Source organism: Ursus americanus, chromosome 27 (genome assembly GCF_024610735.1).
Source record: "Ursus americanus isolate L20-20 chromosome 27, mUrsAme1.1.p, whole genome shotgun sequence".
Classification (NCBI taxonomy): Eukaryota; Metazoa; Chordata; class Mammalia; order Carnivora; family Ursidae; genus Ursus; species Ursus americanus.
The window spans coordinates 19483718-19496983 of NC_142153.1; the positions used below are offsets into that span (position 1 = coordinate 19483718).

The following is a 13266-nucleotide window of genomic DNA, read 5'->3' on the forward strand; positions in this document are numbered from 1 at the left end:
TCTGTTCTTTGGAAACTGAAGGTCTTTGTTTTTAAAGCCGAGCAATGAAAAGTGTGAATGAATTTGGGATCATATGATTTTATATTAGGTCTATAAATTAAACTCAGTTCAACTTTTCAAAATCTAAATAGGTGACTTATTTGCTGCTGATGAATTTAAAAAATGTTTCAAGAAAAGTAAAACTAAAATCCAGATGGTCGGAATACGTGGTTAAGACTTGAATAACATCATTTACTTTCTTTTGGAATTTTAATTTAGCAAAAGCAAAAATGCTAATTGAAACCCAATATCCACTTTATATGAAAACCTGAAAGATATGCTCTGCAAATTTTTGTTTCTGTTAAGACTGTGAAGTTCTTTCCCACCCATCCTTAAAAAAAATTATGTTGAATTTTATAATAGAAATATCTTCAGTACTATCATTTATATTAGCCTCCTGTAATTTTCAGCTTGAGAAAGACCAAGTCTTTGGGTTCTGGAGAAAGAGAATTGGAAAGAAGGATAGGAAATGGACAGAAACCTCTCCATAGGAGGAAAGCCTCGGTGTTGATCTGACCTAATATCGGAAATGTTTTATGGGAACAGGAAGAATGAACAGATGGCTCATTGTAGAATGACTTAACATAGATCGGGAGAATAACAGCATGTCTTTACAGGTTTAGCTGTGACATCTGTAAACACTGTTCTAGGAGTTAGGATAACCTGATGAAAAATTTCTGTCTTCAAATTTATAACATAGTTATAAATAAGGTAGAAGCTCACCCTTTTCTAATGTGAGATGAAGAAAGGAATCAAGGTTGGTAATAAAGAAATTTATGATTATGTGTTGAGTATTAGAATAGAACTTGATGCTTAAAACTAGGAGTTGAACATCATTGAGAAACAAACAATAAAAAATCCAGTCTGGGTTGGTGGCAGGGAAATTAATCTTGGGAACCAGCTAGTGAATGAGGACACCTGTAGATTTCCCCTCTGGCCCAGTGAGTCTATGGTTATATAAAAATGCCAGTAGTTCGTATGGTTAACAAAGGAACATGGATAAAAAGATTAACTTTTGTAGGAAAAAAGGACCAGAAAACTCCAAGTTTTTTGTTTTGTTTTGTTTTTTAAGATTTTATTTATTTGGCACAGAGAGGGAGTGCACCAGCAGGGGGAGTGCCAGAGGGAGAGGGAGAAGCAGGCTCCCCACTGAGCAGGGAGCCTGACATGGGACTCATTCCCAGGGTCCTGGGATCATAACCTGAGCTGAAGGCAGCCACTTAACCAACTGAGGCACCCGGGCGCCCCTCCAAGTATTTTTGTTTCGATTTTTTTCCCCCCTGAATATGGAGAGAAAAGGACCAAGTGCTGGGTTTATGCTCGTGAGTGTTGTGTAACATGGTAATCTCTTAGGATAAGCAAAACAGTAATGTTAAAAATTCTTAGGAGCTAAGCTTCTGGACAGCGTACTGTTTCAAAGATGACTCAGTGATAGAGAATGGTGAATTTAGAACAGTGTTTTAAGGAAATACAGTTTTTTTTCCTTAGGTCATTACTGCTGATTAAAAAAAAAAAACAATGAGGTTTGAAACCGTTTGTTTTTTTCTGTTTTGTTTCGGTCTTTACGTGCTGGTACTATTTTTCAAACCCTCACTCTGAGGGTTTTGATGCTTCTGAGATTTTAAGATGTAGACTCCCCCTGCCCGAAACACTGAAACAAATGATGTGTGTTAAATTCCTAGAGTAGCCACAAAGTCTACTCAACCAAATACCCTAGCAGAGGAACACTATTTCCTAGGACCTCATTATGGATCAAATATACCTTCAGTGAAAATATGTGAAAACACTTCCTCATTTGGAGTTCAGAGTGCAGGAAATAAGCCATGTTCCTTTCCTTGTCCTTTTCCCTTTTTCCTGCCCCAAGTACAAATACAAGTCTTAAGGATTCTATAGAAGAATCTAACAGGAAGCCATAAACATGAAAAAGAAATGCACAGTTTTGGAAGAACCTGTATAAATACGGCTACACAGTTGCCTCAAGCAACTGAAAGATACTTAGTTTTTGTTTGTTTGTTTTGATTCTTAGCTTTTTGATGCCGAAGGGTTTTGGTCATTACTGGGCAAAAGCAGGAATAAGAGGAAGCAACACACCTACTTCAGACTTTGCTATAATTGTTTCTCCATGGTTTCAGATGGTGGTTCTGATAGAAATCAACCAGCTGTGATATGCAAACAATGAATCATGGAACGTTATCTCAAAAGCTAATGATGTACTGTATGGTAACTAATGTATCATAATAAAAAAAATCAACCAGTTGTAAACGATCACTATTACTTTTCAAAGCTGTGTTCTTTATTCTGAAGTGTCACTGTCCACTGATGTGCTAAGTTTATCTTTTGAGTCCTAATGAAGAACCAGAGGCAAAATCAGAGACTGTAGTAAAGTGGCAGGGGCCCTTTCCGGGATTCATGGGCCTCTTACACCTGACGTATGGTATTTGCTCACTTAATTTTCCCCTCTTTTACCCTGGCATGTTCCCTGGGAAATAGTGTTGGTCTACTTCTGTGGCAGCGCCCTTGGCCTAATAACCATAGTAGACTCAGAATTAGAGGCACAGCCTGAGCAAAGCCGGCGAGCACCACAGTTTCTCCAAAAGTTGTTGAGTCTTTCTTTTAGTGCCTGGAAATAATTTGTGTTTTCTTTCTGAGAGGATTCCCATGTAAGCAGGAAAGATTGACATGCCATGCCAAAGACGGTTTTCATTGTTGAGGTGGGATTTGCTTTTATGTTTTCGCTTTGGGGCTTAGGCACCTCTGTTCCAGGGCAGATAAGGGAATTCCACCTCCTGGCTGGAGCAGGGGAGGAACAGAACCAGATCTCAGCCTCGTAGCTACCGAGGAATTTGTACGTTATTGTTCTCACCTTAGTAGCACAGCTGGCCGCCTGGGTTTGTTATTATTGGATTATTGACGCATCTGCCTTATCTTCCTGGAGATGGGCACTCTTCACAGCTGCACCTTGGGCGTGCTTAGTACCTGGCACAGATGGCCATAGAATTTATCTTCCAGCTTTTATTTGGGATGAAACTCAACTGGCCAGGATACATCAACTTGGATTATGCCAAGATGTATGGTCACTTTGTTTTTTTGTTTTTGGGGTTTTGTTTGTTTGTTTTGTCGTTGTTGGTTTTGGGGTTTTTTGTATGGTCACTTTGGATGGGTGTGCATTTACCTGCGTCCCTGGGGACAGGAGCGCTATACCTTCAGTCTTCGTACTTCTAAGATGCGGTGATGGCTGGCACGTGGTAGGTACTTAGCACTTGTTGATTCATGAAGGAAGGAATAAGTTGTGGAAAATTCATGCTATATTTCTCTATAACATAAAATGTACTCTTCTGTCTTACTACAGCTGGAAGTGCCGCTGTCATCAAGTATGAGGAAAAACCTCCCAAGCCAGCATTTCAGAATGGTTCCTCGGGATCCTTGTATTTGAAGCCTTTGGTATCCAGAGCTCATGCACACTTACTAAAAATTCCTCCAAAAGGTATGTTCCTCATTGCAGAGAAAAGAGGGAAGACAAGACTTTTTAGTCCTTATCTTGTAGAAAGTTAAATTTTGGCAACTAGGTGCGTAGTACATCGAACAGTTATTTACAAAGAGTCTCTCTGAAAAAAGACACGTAATAAATTTTTTCCAGCAAAGGAGCTCTTCTTCCGAGAGTCCGTGGGTTCTGTAGTTAAGACTTGATGCCTGTAAATCAAGAGATAAAACACAGGCATAAGGTAAACATAAACGAGGCTTCCAGAGTTACGTTATTCTAAGATAACATTCTAGAACGATGAGATAGAAATGCACAATTTACTTCCCACCTTTGGTCCAAACCGTGTTCCTTTTTTCTGTTCTTTCTCTTCTCCTTCTTTGTATCACTCACTAGTAATTGCCGTGGCGATGAAGGAGAGCTTTCAGGCTTACCGAATATGTGGTATATACTTAACAGGCGATTTTTCCGTGCAGCTTTATCACCAAATCTGAAGTGGATCTTAAGTACGTTAGAAGTTGGATTCGTGCTTAGTGAACTGAAAGACTGCTTCACTGAATGAATTACGAATGAGAAACTTGAAGCAGAATGTGTGACCCATATTAGAGGTGGTGTGTGTTTTTTTAAGGAAAGTATTTTATTTACACTACTAGTAGATCTCAGCCACTGTAGTTACTCTGGGATATAACCATCTTATCAATAACAGGAAAAATATTTTCCAGTATTTCAGTTTTAACAGAGTGAAATTGCTTAGTTATAGAGTAAGAAACAATGAATGATTTTGGGAGGCAGGGGAGAAATAAAAAATACGTATATCCTTTACCCTGATATCTAGGTTAAGATATAGCTAAGGAATTTTCTTGATTTCTGTTAGTCATAAAAACAAAGGAAAAATAGATTGCAAATATATTCTTAATAGACAATTTCAATTAGAAAACAGGAGTTTAATGAAAACAATACAGTGGTTTGTGTGAGTGAACTGATAAGGAGGCAAGAGAAGTATTCAAAACTGGACAGATAACATATTGTCAAATGTAACTGAAGGATATCTGCCTTGGTGACAGCATTTACAAGCAGCCATTCGACTTTCACACAACTCAGTTTGACCTTACCTTCAAGGGAAACACAAGTCAGTAGGTTATGATCCTGAGTTGTAGTTAAGAACCCCTTTTTTTGGCCTGTAAGAATTAGCCTTTTTATTTATTTTTTTAAAAGATTTTATTCATTTGACAGAGAGAGAGAGTGAGAGTGCACAGTCCGTTGGAGCGGCAGCCAGAGGGAGAGGGAGAAGCAGGCTCCCTGCTGTGCAGGGAGCCCGACAGACAGACAGACAGACGGCGTGGGGCTCCATCCCAGGACCCTGGGATCATGACCTGAGCCGAGGGCAGATGCTTAACACTGAGCCACCCAGGCACCCCTAGCCTTTTGATTTGCTAATTCCTCTGCGTTTAACAGTGACTGAATGTGGCAGTAGCCGCAAGTGGTACACACCCTCGTGCTTTTATGTCGGGGGAAACACAGACCGGTCCTCCTCTGTTCCATCAACTGCGAACAGCTGTTGCATTTCCTCCACTTTTCTCAGGGCGCGGGGTGTGCACTCTCCTGTGTCTCGCTTCTTACTGGGTGGCCTATCGCAAGAGCCGTTTCCTTTTCCATGGCTATGCCATAGTCTGTCTTCCAATTCCATAGTTCCTGGACAATTTCTGACTTTTACCGTGGCACATAATATTGAGGTGAGCGAACATTTTCGAGCGTGAACATTCATTACTTCAAATTCCAATGACTTCTAATGGGGTATCCCTGAAAGAGGGATCCCTGGTGAAACTGTCTGAATCTTCGTGAAATTGTTAACATGGTACTCAGTACTTTTCCAGAAAGGTGTTAATCTGGCACAGCAGTGTGAGAGTGTCCATGCTGTTCTTCCTTCTCCACGGTTGTGTGTATGTATGTAAAGAATCCTGTGGTAACTTGAGGCCAACCACCTAGTGAATATTTATCAATGCTTTCTCTTTTACACACTACTAAAGAGAAAATGGGCATAAATATTGGCAAAAAGATTCTTTGGTGTGCCAGCAGGTTCTTACCTGTCCATGGTCTTCAATACATTTCTAATGCGTCAGATGACCCTTTGCTGGGATGACGTTCTTGCTGGAAGGACATCAGTATGTGAATCTGCGGTTTTTATGGATGGTGATAAAGCCGCAGTGTCTACACCTACACCAGTCACTGAAAAGGGATGTCAGACTTCGATGCTACATAACTTCCAGAGAATGGGAACTTCGTGATTCCACTGATAACTTTACGGAATAGAGAATTCCAGTTTTCTAATATGTCTTGCTATTGAATTTGCAAGCTTTTATGTCATACACATTTTACCTGAGTAGGAATGATTTGCATTTATAATGACCACATATCTTTTTAAAGATTTTCTCTTTCTTTCCTTTATTTCATGCGAGTGGGCTGTGGGAGGGGCTGAGGGAGAGGGAGAGAGAATCTCAGGCAGACTCCTGAGCATGGAGCCTGACACGGGGCTGGATCTCACGACCCTGAGATCATGACCTGATCTGAAACCGAGAGTTCGATGCTTAACCAACTGAACCACCCAGGCGCCCCTAATGGCCACATATTTTAAGAGATTATGGTCTATGTGAAATTCTACAACTAGAATGTGGCAGCTGTTCTAACTGGTAATATGCAGGTGATGATGTTCTAGAAATGCCAATCTCTGGTCAAGTAGAAGCACTCCTAGTTTTCTTCTAGTGACTTATCTTTGTAGCTCTGTATGTATTACCACTACTTGTATTTTGGTCATATTTATTAATGCATAATTGACAAAACTGTAGTACGTTTGGTGATTTGATATACATACACATCGCGAAAGGATCCCCTGGTTGTGTTTCATGTTGTGTCAGTTTGGAGAAGAAGCTTAAGTATTCTTTCCTTCCTAGCTGAATAGGATGTGAATTGGATTTAATGCCTGGCAATTTAGAAATCACATGTTAGTGACTTTCTTTCATAAATGACCTGCCTTTTTCCTCTGTCAGCAGTGGAATAGCATAAACTGTAATATGGGTGCAAATTCAGTACTGTTAACATTTGCACTCTGGCTGAAAAAATACTCTAGTTTTCCTATCATATTTGTGACAGTGAATTCATATCACCCTTAAACTCTCATCCTGATGTTATTTAGAGTATCATTTTATACCTAGAATATACTTGACGAAGTTGATTATATTTCAGTGGTATTTCTCATCTGGAACCTAAAATTTAGATAATGGATTGTTTTTGAAAATAATTTTTTGTTTTGAAAATATTTTTTGGTTTTTGTTTTGAAAATATTTTTAAATGGCAAATTTTTGTGTGATATTTCACTCAAAATGTGTATTTTACAAATACTTCTTTTATTTTTTAGGTTCCTCAAGAAAAAATCTATTTACAGCTTTTAATGTGGGTAAGTGGCAACTTTTAAATATGGAGGGAGAAAAAAGAATCTTTTTGTAAAGTCATGTTATCATTGCAAGTATTTAAATATATTTACAGTGATTTTTTTTTTCCTACTGTTTTCCTTAAAACAGAATTTCAGGTTCGTGGCATAAACTTAACTCTTTATGAGTTGGACCAGCGTAGGTCAAAACTTGGTCAGCCTGATTAACAAGCGATCTGACACAAAAAGACGTTTTATTAATAACAGGCAATTTTAGTTTTTTAAAATGATATTTTTAAAATGTGATCTAAAGTGGAGAATATACTTTTTTCTACAATAAATGCTCTTTTAAAGTTGTATAGTTTCATTGCTAAATCTCAGTATCAGGTTTTAACACCTTTTAACAGTTCAGTTTAACATTTTCCTGTTCTTTTTTACACTTCTACTGAACAAACTTGTATCTGTCTTTAAAACAGCTTCACCCATTTGAAGCACAACTGGGACCTGAAAGTTTTGTCTCTTGAGAAGCCATAAAGATTCATGAAATGTATTCACTACAGTTCCTACACTTGATCTATAGTAATCAGGTCCCCATATACTACTGCATTCTCTAATTTAATATTCATTTATAAGACAGTTATGTGGCTTCTAAATGCATCGAAGATTAGAACAGCAGTTTAGAAGGGATAAAGGTATTATAGCACATTGACTACAATTTTTCATGCTTGTGACAGTGTTCAGTGCTAAGGATACAATAATGAGCCAGAGATGAACAAGGGCCTTCTCTTCAGGAAGCTAGGCAGGAGGTAGAAGTTTGTGAGGCCCTATATTTAGGAAGTAATTAAAGAAAATAGGGTTGGTATATTGATAAAGGGAATAACTAATATCCTTGATGTTTCCAGGTTAATCAAACAGGGATGTGTGAGGGAATTACATCACAGTTGTTAACCTTTTGTAAGTTCTTAAAGCTAGAGAAGACTCAACCATCAGAGTAATTTAAATTCTAAAGGTTCCCGATAGCCTGAGTTTGAATCTATTTTTACTAGATCTTTTCTAATTAACACACACACACACACACACACACACACACACACACACACACTATTCTATATATACTGAGATTTTTATTTTCTTTTAAAGTAAAGAAAAATTTAAATTTCTGGTAATCCTGGTATTTGAGAGAAAAACAGAGCTAATATGCTGTAGAATGATTTTATGTTAGAAAATCAGATAACCTTTAATAGGAAGCTAGACGGTATAACTCTATTTAACTGAGAAACTTCCAGAATGTTTTCCAAAGTGACTGTACCATCTTACATTTCCACCACAGTGTATGAGGGTCTAGTTCCTTCACATTCTTGCCAACACTTGCTTGATGGTTATGAAGTGGTGTCTCACTGTGGTTTTGATTTGCATTTCCCTGATGGCTAGTAACGTTGAGCATCTTTACATGTGTTTATTGGCCCTTTGGGGAAACATTTATTCAAAACCTTTGCCCATTTAAAAATTATTTGTATTGTTGAATTGTAGGAGTTCTTTATACATAACCTGAGTTACTAGATCCTTATCAAAAAGACGATTTGTAAATATTTTCTCCTGCTCTTTTCGCTTTCTCATTCTTTTTTATGGTTACGTAATATTCCATTGTGTATCTATACCACATACCTTCATCCATTCATTTATCGATGGACACGTAGGTTACTTCCACTTGGCTATTGAAAATAATGCTGCACTGAACATAAGGATGCATATATCTATTCAAATTAGTGTTTTCATGTTCTTCAGCTAAATATCCAAAAGTGGAATTGCTAGATTGTATGGTATTGCAATTTTTTATTTGTTGAGGAACCACCATACTGTTTTCCATAGTGGCCGCACCAGTAAAGGTTCCCATCAATCGTGCATGAAGGTTTTCTTTTCCTCATATCCTCACCCACACTTGCTATTTCTTGTCTTTTCAATAATAGCCATTCTGATGGGTGTAGGGTAATATCTCATAGAGGTTATGACTTGCATTTCCCTGCTGATTAGTAACATTGAGCATCTTTTCATATATCTGTTGTCTATCTGTTATATGTCTGGGAAAATGTCCAGTTCCTCTGCCAATTTTTTAATTGGACTCTTGGTTTTGTTTCGTTTCGTTTTTGTGTTGAGTTGTAGAAATTTTTCATGTATTTTGGATATTAACTCCTTATTGGATATATCATTTGCAAATATCTTCTCCCATGCAGTGGGCTGCCTTTTCATTTTTTTAATGGTTTCCTTTGCTGTGCAAAAGCTTTTTAGTTTGATACAGTTCTAATTGCTTAGTTTTTCTTTTATTGCCCTTTGCTGAGGAGACAGATCCAAAAAAAAAAAAATCTTGGTAAGACTGTTTTCTTTTAATTTTATTGTTTCAGGTCTTACATTTAGGTCTGTAAACCATTTTGAGTTGACTCCTGGTAACGTTTTGAATAAAGGTGATGACCATGGGCATCCTTGTCTTAGTCCCGCTCTTAGAGGAAAAGCTGTGAGCTGTGGGTTTGTCATATATGGCCTTTATATGCTGAGGTATATTCCCTGTATACTCATTTTCTTGAGAGTTTTTATAATAAATGGATGTTAAATTTTGTCCATTGCTTTTTCTGCATATATTGAGGTAATCAATAGATATTTATTCTTCATTTTGTTAAGGTGTTGTATTGTGTTGATTGATTTGTCGATGTTGAACCACCATTGCACATCTGGAATAAACCTCACTTGATCATGGTGTCTGATACTTTTAATGTACTGTCGAATTTGGTTTTCTAACATATTGTTGAGGATTTTTGCATCGATGTTCACTAGGGATATTGGCCTGTAATTTTAAGGCTACTATTTCCTTATCGATTTTTGTCTGAATGATACCTGCTTATGTAAGTGGAGTGTTAAAGTCCCCTGCCCTTATTATACTATTTTCAGTTTCTCCCTTCATGTCTGTTCATATTGGCTTTATCTGTTTAGGTACTCCTATGTTGGGTGCATTGATGTTTATAATTTTTAAATTGTTTTTGTTGGATCAATCCCTTTATTATGGAATTCCCTTCTTTATTAGTCTTTGTTGTAAAGTCTACTTTGTCTGATATAAGTATTGCTATCCCAGTTTTCTTTTTGTTTCTATTTGCATGGTATATATTTTTTTCTATCCCTTCACTTTTAGGATGTATGTCCTTAGGTCTGAAGGGATGGGTCTTGTTTTTTCATCCATTCAACTAGCCTGGGTATTTTGATTGGAACGTTTAGTCCATTTACATTTGAAAAGTAACCATTGAGAAGTATGTATTTATTGCCATTTTATTGTCTTCTGATTGTTTTTATGGTTCTGTTCTGTTGCCCTCTACTTCTCTTGCTCTCGTCCCTTGTGTTTTGATGATTTTCTTTAGTGTTCTGTTTGGATTCCCTTCTCTGTAGTTTTTGCTTCTCTCTTATAGGTCTTTGGTTTGTGGTTACCATGAGATTTATATATAACACCATATATATGTGTGTATATATGGCAATTTATATTGAGTTGGTAGTTACTTAAGTTTGAACATTTTAAGCACTACATTTCTACTCCCTCTGTGTTCGATGTACTTGATGTCATATTTTACTCCCTCTTATTTTGGTATACCTAAAATAATTATTGTGGATACAATTGACTTTATTGCCTTTGTCTTTTAATCTTTATGCTATTTTTATAAGTGATTGGCCCACTATCTTGACCGTATGTGTGCTTTTACCAGTGAGAATCTTTTTCTTTCATTATTTTCTTCTGGCTGTGACCTTCCCCCCACCCTTAATATTTATTTATTTATTTTAGAGAGAGAGTGAGCATGTGTGCACAGGGGGAGGGGGCAGAGGGAGAGGAAGAGAGACAATCTCAAGCAGAATGCAGAGCCTGACTTGGGGCCAATCCCAAAACCCAAGGTCATGACCTGAGCCAAAATCAAGAGTCAGCCACTTTACCAACTGAGCCACTCAGGTGCCTCATGACCTTTTCTGCTTAAAGAGTCTCTAACATTTCTTGTAAGGCCAACTTCACGGTGATGCACTCCTTGTTTTGTTTGTCTGGGAAACTTTTGAGCCCTCCTTCAATTTTGAATGCTAATCTGGCTGGGGAGAGTCTTCTGGTTGTAGATTTTTTTCTTTTCAGACTTTGAATTTAGCATGCCACTTTCTTCTGACCTGCAGTTTCTGCTACAAAGTCAGCTGATACTCTCATGGTGGTTCCCTTGTACGTACTAGTTGTTTTTCTCTTGCTGCTTTTAAGATTCTCTCCTTATCTTTCATTTTTTAAAAGATTTTATTTTTAAGTAATCTCAACAGCCAACACGGGACTTGAACTCACACCTCCGAAATCGAGAGTTGCGTGCTCTACCCACTAAGCCAGCCGGGTGCCCCTCCTTATTTTTCATTTTTTACATCTCACTGTTAATGTGTTTTCTTGTCAATGTCTTCGGGTTCATCTTGTTTGGGGCTCTCTGTGCTTGCTGGACCTGGATGTCTGCTTCCTTCCCCAGGTTAGAATTTTTGAGCCATTATATCTTCAAATAAGTTTTCTGTCTCTTTCTCTGTCTTTTCTCCTTCTGGGACCCCAGAATACAAATGCTAGTATGCTTCATGTTACCTTATAGGTTTCTTAAACTACCCTCATTAAAAAATGTTTTTTTCTTCTTGCTGTTGAGCTTGGATCATTTCCACTCCTCTGTCTTCCAGGTCACGAATCCATTTTTCTGCATTCTGTAATCTGCTGTTGATTCTCTCTAGTGTATTTTGCATTTCTGTTATTGTATTCTGAGCTACGATTGGTTTTTTTTTTTTAATGTTAGCCATCTCCTTGTCGAGGCTCTCACTCTGTCCTCCATACTTCTCTTGTGCTAAATGAGTTTACGAACGTCATTTTGCTTTCGTTATCAGATAGGTGGCCTATCTTTGTTTCATTTAGTTCTTTTTCTGAGGTTTTGTCTTGTTCTTTTGTTTGAAACATACTCCTGTCTCCTCTTTTTGCCTGACTATCTATGTTTGTTTCCATGTATTAGGTAGATCGACTATGTCTCCTGGTCTTGAAGGGTTGGCTTTATGTAGAAAGTGTCCTATGAGGTCCAGAAGCACGTTCTCCCCTGGTCATCAGAATCAGGCATTCCGTGGTGTCTCATTTTTTGGGTCGTGTGTTCATTCCTCTTTCATTGGATGACTTCTCTTGTTGACAAACTGATGGGTGGGGCTGGTCCCCCTCCAATTCCTGGCAGGAGCTGCTTTAGCAGGGCATCATTCTGTTTGAGGCTGCCTGCTAGGTGTTGCAGGTAAAAGCTTCTCAGTTCGTGTGGGGACACTGGTTCCATCTGGGTTCTTCTGCTGGGTGAGGTAGGGCTGGAGCCACTTTGTCTTCTCTTACAGTTGTGTTGAATATGGCACATCCATGGAGGAGTGTGGGGCAAGGCAAGTGGTGCTGGTACTGTAGATGGGGAGTGTCAGAACTGGTACCCACCAGCGTTAGGCCAGCTAGACAGGAGGGCAAGAAATGGCACCAGCTAGCACCTCTGTCCTGGAGAAGTTCCTGCAGATCCCTGCCCCTTCAGCACATACCCTGAAATTAGCAAATCTCATTCATGTATGGCCCAGGTGCTTTTCAGACTGCTGCTTTGCTACGTCTCAGAGCAAGTAAGTTTGTGCACAGGCCTTTTAAGAATGGAGTCTTGGTTTTCTGTAGCCCTCCAGTTCTCCCAGCATTAAGCCTCATTGATTTTCAATGAGGGACTCGTTTCTGGGTGCCAGGCCTATCAGGGCGGAGCTGCCCAATGTGGGGCTTGAACCCCTTGCTTGTCAGGGAGGATCTCTAGGACTGTGAAAGCCCTCCTGCTGGTGTATTGTTGTGCTGGAGGTATGGGTCACATAGAAACTGTGTCTCCGCCCCTCCTGCCCTTCTTCATGTTGCTTTTCCTTTGTATCTTTGTAGAAGAGCTGTTCTTCTAGTCTTGAGGGCATTCTCAGAGAGTTGTCGTATATGTAGTTGAAGCCTTGGTGTGTCTGGGGCAGGAGGTAAGCTCAGGATTCTCCTACTTGGCCACCTCGATCCTCTCTCCGATTCTGATGTTCTGTGGAAGAAGCCATTGATTGGTGCAAGGTCATGAAGATTTATACCTGTATTTTCTTATAAGATTTTTATACTTTAAGCTCTTAGACTTAGGCCTGTGATCCATTTTAAGTTGATTTTTGTAAATGAAGTAGAGGGTCCAGCTTCCTTGTTTTACATTTCAATAGCCAGTTGTCCCTGCATCTTGTTGAAAACATTAATCTTTCCATCATTGAAATGTCTTGGCACCTTTGT

At 38.7% G+C, this 13266-nt stretch overlaps 1 protein-coding gene across 6 annotated transcripts in view; it reads left to right on the plus strand.

Annotated features, from left to right (window-relative positions):
* MTUS1 (microtubule associated scaffold protein 1) overlaps window positions 1–13266 on the plus strand; it is a 164884-nt gene that overhangs the window by 94556 nt on the left and 57062 nt on the right. For 5 of the 6 annotated variants that reach the window (XM_045779258.2, XM_045779257.2, XM_045779260.2 and 2 more), the window contains 2 exons: window positions 3389–3523; window positions 6930–6968. In XM_045779258.2, coding sequence (XP_045635214.2) covers window positions 3389–3523; window positions 6930–6968 — 174 coding nt within the window. The remainder of the gene's footprint in view (window positions 1–3388; window positions 3524–6929; window positions 6969–13266) is intronic. The other variant, XM_045779259.2, reaches the window with a different exon arrangement.